The sequence below is a fragment of the Oncorhynchus mykiss genome, chromosome 21 (genome assembly GCF_057628025.1).
Source record: "Oncorhynchus mykiss isolate SJ-2025 chromosome 21, ASM5762802v1, whole genome shotgun sequence".
Taxonomy (NCBI): Eukaryota; Metazoa; Chordata; class Actinopteri; order Salmoniformes; family Salmonidae; genus Oncorhynchus; species Oncorhynchus mykiss.
Window position 1 is genome coordinate 18,883,206 of NC_143042.1, and position 7,133 is coordinate 18,890,338.

The window sequence follows — 7,133 nt, forward strand, 5'->3', positions numbered from 1 at the left end:
GGCCCACGGATGGAAGAGAAACAATAACAGGTCAGACTGAACAGTCACTCTATCTCTCTCTCTCTCACACACACACACAACACACACACACACACACACACACACACACACACACACACACACACACACACACACACACATACCCACACTTATTCACAGCTGGGCTCTCCCTTTTGCCCCGTCCTTTGAAACTCTCCCACCTCACCCAAATGGTCTCCTCCCTTCCCTTGACCCCCCTCCTCCCATCCCACATCCCCCCTCCCCCCGTCCCCCTCCCTACCTGCAGACACAGAGTTGCTATTGTACCACCCTGGGTAAGGCCAAAGAGACTAACACTGTCTGTCATTGTGGGGCGCACAGGGATGGAAAGAGGGAGAGAGAGGGGGATGGAAGGCGGGAAGGAGGGATAGAGGACACAGGAATGAGAGAATCCCAGGACTTCGCATGGCTTCTTCCCCTCTCAGAGTCAACAGCCTCTGACTTTTATTACTCCAACCGACCATGATGCAATAGTCTGCCCTAACCTTTGACCTCTAACCCCTAGCCATGTGACCGATCTCTCGTTAGCCCCCCTCAATGAACCCAGAAGACCCACACCAAAACACACACACACACACACACACACACACACACACCAGAGAAAAGTTTAAGTCCTCTGCGCTTTCGCCTCAAATCTACCGAGACTAATTTATGTCGCCGATTGGCTGTTAGAGAGGTCAGCTGACAGCACTGGGGAGGTCTGTGGGTTGAGTGCGGAGGGGGGAGAGAGGGAGAGAGAGGGAGAGAGAGGGAGGGCCTTTAGCATTCTGCTCTGGTATTCTTCTGTCTTTCTTTCTTTCTTTTTTCCAACATGGAGACACGGTTATCAAGCCGCTCGGGGGACTGACAATAAGGGCCAGACAATGAACCAGTCTGAGAGAAAGTCCCAGAGACAGAGACAGAGAGAGAGAGAGCGAGAGAGAGAGAGAGAGAGAAAAGAGGCCCAGAGAGGCCATGGGGAGAGATAGAGTGAGAGAGAAAGAGAGCGAGGGGACAAGGTCTGCATTAGTGTTCAGACGGACACACCACTCAATCACACACACACACACACACACACACACACACACACACACACACTGTACTCCGCTTTCTCATAACAGTTCGTAACACGCCACCCTGTCCCTTTAAAACACTTAACCATTTTAATCCGCAATGCTTTTCTAGTTAATGCCACATAAGTCCAATTCAATACAATTCAACTTTAATTCACATTACACACTTTGATTCCCTTAATTCCTGAATCAATTCCATTCAATTTAGAAGTTTCAAACAGTAACAAATTACACTACCGCAGTTAAAATCCACTGTCATACTTTATAATAATATCCCATCCTGTATAACAATGCAATACCAATGCAACGATGACACACTAAAATACACATTTCTACCACATTTCTACATATTATCTTAGCAGCAGAAATCAACACAAACCATTGAAGTGTTCTTGTATAACCATTTTTGCAGTTTAACTAATAAGGCACATTTAGGTGTTTAGACAACCGGTGTGGACCCACTCATAAAATGCGACACTACTCCACGACCCCCCCCCCCCCCCCCCCAATAAACCCACAGGGACAAACGGTAGAGAGTGAGAGTTCCACACTGCTCCCCTCAGCACCCCTAGGAGTCCCCTTCCTCTTCTCTGCCCCCTCTTTTCCCTCTACTTCTGCATCTCTCTTTCTATCTATCTGTCTCTTTCTTCCTCTCTTTCTGTTACCCTCTCTCTCTGTTCCTCTATACCTTCACTCTATCCTCTCTCTCTCTCTCTCTCTCTCTCTCTCCCCCCCCCCCCCTCTCTCTCTCTCCCTCTCTCCCTCTCTCTCTCTGTGGAATCTGTCAGTTTGGCCACAGAATCTGTCAGATAACTCACACACATACACTCATACCACAGCTATGTCAGAGAAATCCCTCTATTTGAGTAGGTCATACACGCATCGTAGACAATCTTAGTAAAGCTGTCAATGTATCTGAAGAAGCCGTCCAATCACTAGTATTTTCACAACTGAACAACATTCAGGTGAGAAAACTTAAGAGTGATTCATAATAATACCAGAATATACAACAACATAAGTACAATATTACAAAGACAATAATAACATGACATTGTAACAATCACGTTAATACACGCGTGTATAATTATAACAATGACAAATAATAACATATTCATCATCATCATTGCATATTGAAATATCAGGCGGCATAAATGACTGTAAATGGTACGAAAATGGTTGTGATGTACTCCGTACTAAAACCAATCCAGTCAAAATATAACATCAACATGAACCTTCTTGTGTCGGTCAATCTATTCAATATCTCGATCTGTTCATTCCCCGTTAATGAATGGCGTCTGGATGATAAATCTCCTAAAAAACAAACCCTTCTCATCTTGTTTCCATCAATTACACCTTAAACTCATCAAGAGGCAACAAAAAGGAAGGAGAATTCCTTCACGTCACATGGCCAGCTCAGCTCATTGCCCTGCACACTGTACAAAACATACATGTACTGAGTTATTGTGACAGAACTTTTAAAGCAGCTATAAACCCAGCAACATTAGAGCAGAAAGGGCTTTCCCACACGGTAATCGTCTGTGTCTCACTTTTCTTCTCCTGACAAGTCATAACTGAAGCAGAAGACAGATAAACGCGGCGGTGAACGGCAGCGGAGAGAGGGATGAGAGAGAAAGAAAGAAAAGTGAACACTTACAGAGACGCAGGAACAGAAAGCATCGGGACCGATGATGGTATGTCTCGCACACACACACACACACACACACACTGCACTCATACACTCTCTCTCCCTCTGCGTTGAAGAGACTAATGCACAACTCTCTCTCACGCACGCACGCACGCACACACACACACACACACAGACACACACACACACACACACTGTAGAGAGCCTCACACTCATAAATACACACTACACCGTCTACACATACACGAGCCGGCACAGTTCGCCCTTTCCTCCTTCCTTATCCACTGATCGAGTACATTACTGGAAAGCAGACTTTTAACCAGACGTTTTCTAAGTCAATGTAATCCCTGCCTTTATCTCCATACATTCTGCTTTTACATGTAATCCTTCACATGTTTACTAACACATAGTCTGCTGTTGTTATCTTTTCTCTCTTCCCCGCTTTGCGGATAGATGACTTGTTAAAAACACATTACTGCGACATATAAACGTGTTGTTAATTCAGGGTTAAATCGAGTTTATCTCCAAACAAAAGATTAGTTTCATCTGGCAAAACAGTACAGTACTTTAATGCAATAAAAGTCAAGTGAGAGAGGGGCGTGTATAAAAAAATACTGGCATTAAAACAGGGTATTATGGGTAATCTTTCTTTCAGGGCATTAACATCAAACAGCCATTATTCCCCAGCAAAGCCCGTTTTGTTGTCGACGTGAACTGTAAATCGGTGAGAATATGTCCACCTCTCTCACACAACAGAGGAAAACATAGGCCGTCGTTGTAAATAAGAATTTGGTTAAATAAAGTTTGAATAAAATACATTTAAAAAACATCCACCCTCTCAACAGACAGCTGTGGCTGTAACGACAGAGAAACAACCCCACTTAACTGTGAGATCATGTGTGTGAATATTTTAGTTTATGATCTACAAATAAAAGATTGGACATTTTGTTTAAATGTAGGCTTTTAACATTTACTGTGTTTGTGTTCTATTTCATCTATGGGAATATACCATGAGATAATTCTGTAAAAAACAACCCAACAATTCTCCCACCCTGAACAATTTGCTCATGTTCGATAGCATCTCGACATGAATGTGAGCTTTCTTATCTCAGGGTCTCAAAATAGCCCCTCAGATAAAGCAGAAGTACAACTAGTTGCCAGGCATTCTGAATAGTGAACTGTAGATTGATTCTCTGACAGTCAGGTAGTTAGCTGGGTAATGGGAACTTTCTGAGAAACTCTTGTCAAACTGAATCACACTGTTCACGCCCTCACCTCAGCACATAGAAACAGAGTAAGGACATAAAGTTTGTCACAGACACACATACACACACACACGCGCACACACACATGAACACACACACACACACACACACAGACAGGTAGACAGACAGTGAGTAACACTGCTGCTTGAACACGGCAATGAACATGTTGACATTGAACAACTTAGTTAAACTGGAACGTGTGCAGTGGAGAGAGTGAGGGAGGGAAAGAGGAAGAGAGAGAGAGAGAGAGAGGGAGAGAGAGAGAGAGGGAGAGCAGGGCCAAAGTCACAGATCACTTCTCAGTGTCACTCTGATTACCACAGCTGGACAACACACACACACACACAACCAGTTTGCTCAAGCTTTGCACTTGGTATCGCCAAAAGGCACAGGACGGCCAAACAAACTTTGTATCTTTCCCTCTCTCATAATCTAATTTCCTTTATCTCTCTATCTCTCTCTCTCTCTCTCTCTCGATCGATCTACCTAACAAACTATTAAAGCCTTGGAACTCAGCAAACACTATTTTGTTTCAGCAAACAGTTTTACACCAAGCAGCACTTTCTCCTTCACAAACACTTCAACAACAACAAAACACTAGCTCTCCTTCTCCCTCCCTCCCTGCCTCTTTCCCTCTCCCTCACAGTCCTGTCGTCCCTCTCTCCCCGCGGTCTGCCTGAGCGTGCGTGTCAGCACGAGTGTGTGTGTGTGTGTGTGTGAGAGAGAGTAAGAGCGTACGTACCTGTTAAACTCCTGAGGTAGCTCAGGGTCTGTGAGCATGCTGGAATAGGTCTGTGGGAACTAGGATTCCTCCTTCTAACACCATGCAGCTCCGACACACAGATGGAACAGAATCACAACCGCCACAACAAGCCTCTCTATTGATCCTTCAACCTCTTAGACAACGGAGACTGTTCCCTCTCTCTCTCTCTCTCTCTCTCTCTCTCTCTGTAGCGCTCATACACACACTCAGCCTCACACCCTCCCTCCCTCTGTCTCTGTCCCTCCTCCTACCCTCCCCTCCCTGTAAGCTGTTAGAGATGGGCTCAGCTCTTAAAGGGCCCGCGCAGAGCACGGCACAGTGTGTGTGTGTGAGAGATACATTGTGAACATCATTATAACACTGTACACAGTCATAATGGCATTTGAAATGTCTGTATTCCTTTGAAACTGTTTACTGTTCATTTTTTATTGTTTATTTCACTTTTATCTATCTATCTATCTATCTATATATCTATCTATCTATCTATCCATCTATCTGTACGTACATACCCCAACCAGAAGCCATGGATTACAGACAACATTTGCACTGAGATAAAGGGTAAAACTGCCGCATTCAAGGAGCGGGACTCTAACCCAGAAACGAATAAGAAATCCCGCTATGCCCTCCGACGAACCATCAAACAGGCAAAGCGCCCATACACAAAGATCAAATTGTACTACACCAGCTTCAACGCTCGTCGGATGTGGCAGGGCTTGCAATCTATTACAGACTACAAGAGAAGCACAGCCTAGAGCTGCCCTGTGACACGAGCCTACCAGACGAGCTAAATAATTTCTATGCTTGCTTCGAGGCAAGTAACACTGAAACATGTATGAGATCATCAGCTGTTCCGGACGACTATGTGATCACGCTCTCCACAGCCAATGTGAGTAAGACCTTCAAACAGGTCCACATTCACAAGGCTGCAGGGCCAGACGGATTACCAGGACGTGTACTCTGACCATGCGCTGAACAACTGGCAAGGGTCTTCACTGACATTTTCAACCTCTCCCTGTCTGAGTCTGTAATACCAACATGTTTCCAGCAGACCACCATAGCCCATGTGCCCAAGAACACTAAGGTAACCTGCCTATATGACCACCGACCCGTAGCACTCACGGCTGTAGCCATGAAATGCTTTGAAAGGCTGATCATGGCTCACATCAACACCATTATCCCAGAAACCCTAGACACCCTCCAATTTGAATACCACACCAACAGATCCACAGTTGATGCAATCTCTATTGCACTCCGCACTGCCCTTTCACACCTGGACAAAAGCAACACAATGCTGTTCATTGACTACAGCTCAGTGTTCAACACCATAGAGCCCTCAAAGCTCATCACTAAGCTAAAGACCCTTGGGACTAAACACTTCCTCTGCAACTGGATCCTGGACTTTCTGACGGGCCGCCCCCAGGTGGTAAGGGTAGGTAAAAACACATCCGCCACGCTGATCCTCAACACGGGGGCCCCTCAGAGGTGCATGCTCAGCCCCCTCCTGTACTCCCTGTTCACTCAGGACTGCACGTCCAGGCACGACTCCAACACCATCATTAAGTTTGCTGATGACAAGGACAAAAACCTCTCCTCTCCCTCCACGTGATCAAAACAAAGGAGATGAATGTGGACTACAGGAAAAGGAGGACCGGGCACTCCCCCATTCTCATCGATGGGGCTGTAGTGGAGCAGGTTGAGAGTTTCAAGTTCCTTGGCGTCCACATCACCACCAAACTAACATGGTCCAAGCACAGCAAGACAGTCTCACGACAAAACCTATTCCCCCTCAGGAGACTGAAAAGATTTGGCAGGGGTCCTCAGATACTCAAAATGTTTTACAACTGCACCATTGAGAGCATCCTGACGAGTTGCATCACTGCCTGGTATGGCAACTGCTCAGCCTCCGATCGCAAGGCGGAGGGTAATGCGTACGGACCAGTACATCCCCGGGGCCAAGCTTCCTGCCATCCAGGAACTCTATATCAGGCGGTGTCAGAGGAAGGCCCTAAAAATTGTCAAAGACTCCAGCCACCCTAGTCATAGACTGTTCTCTCTACTACCGCACGGCAAGCGGTACTGGAGCGCCAGGTCTAGTTCCAAGATGCCCCTAAATAGGTTCTACCACCAAGCCATAAGACTCTGGAACAGCTAGTGAAATGGCTAGCCAGACTATTTGCATTGCTCCCCGTCTTCTCTCTCTCTCTGGAATGCTGCTGCTACTCTCTGTTATTATCTATGCATAGTCACTTTAATATCTCTACCTACATGTACATGTTACCTCAATACCGGTGCCCCCGCACATTGACATTGACTCTGTACCGGTACCCCCTGTATATAGCCCCCACATTGACATCGACTATGTACCGGTA

At 45.9% G+C, this 7,133-nt stretch overlaps 1 protein-coding gene across 1 annotated transcript in view; it reads right to left on the reverse strand.

Annotated features, from left to right (window-relative positions):
- The window catches only part of LOC110501045 (transcription factor SOX-5), a 98,973-nt gene extending 93,978 nt beyond the window's left edge, over positions 1-4,995 (reverse strand). Inside the window, 1 exon segment of the mRNA XM_090215049.1 lies at positions 4,744-4,995. Within this exon segment, the coding sequence (XP_090071175.1) occupies positions 4,744-4,781 (38 nt within the window). The 5' untranslated portion in view covers positions 4,782-4,995.
- Positions 4,996-7,133: the final 2,138 nt, after the last annotated feature.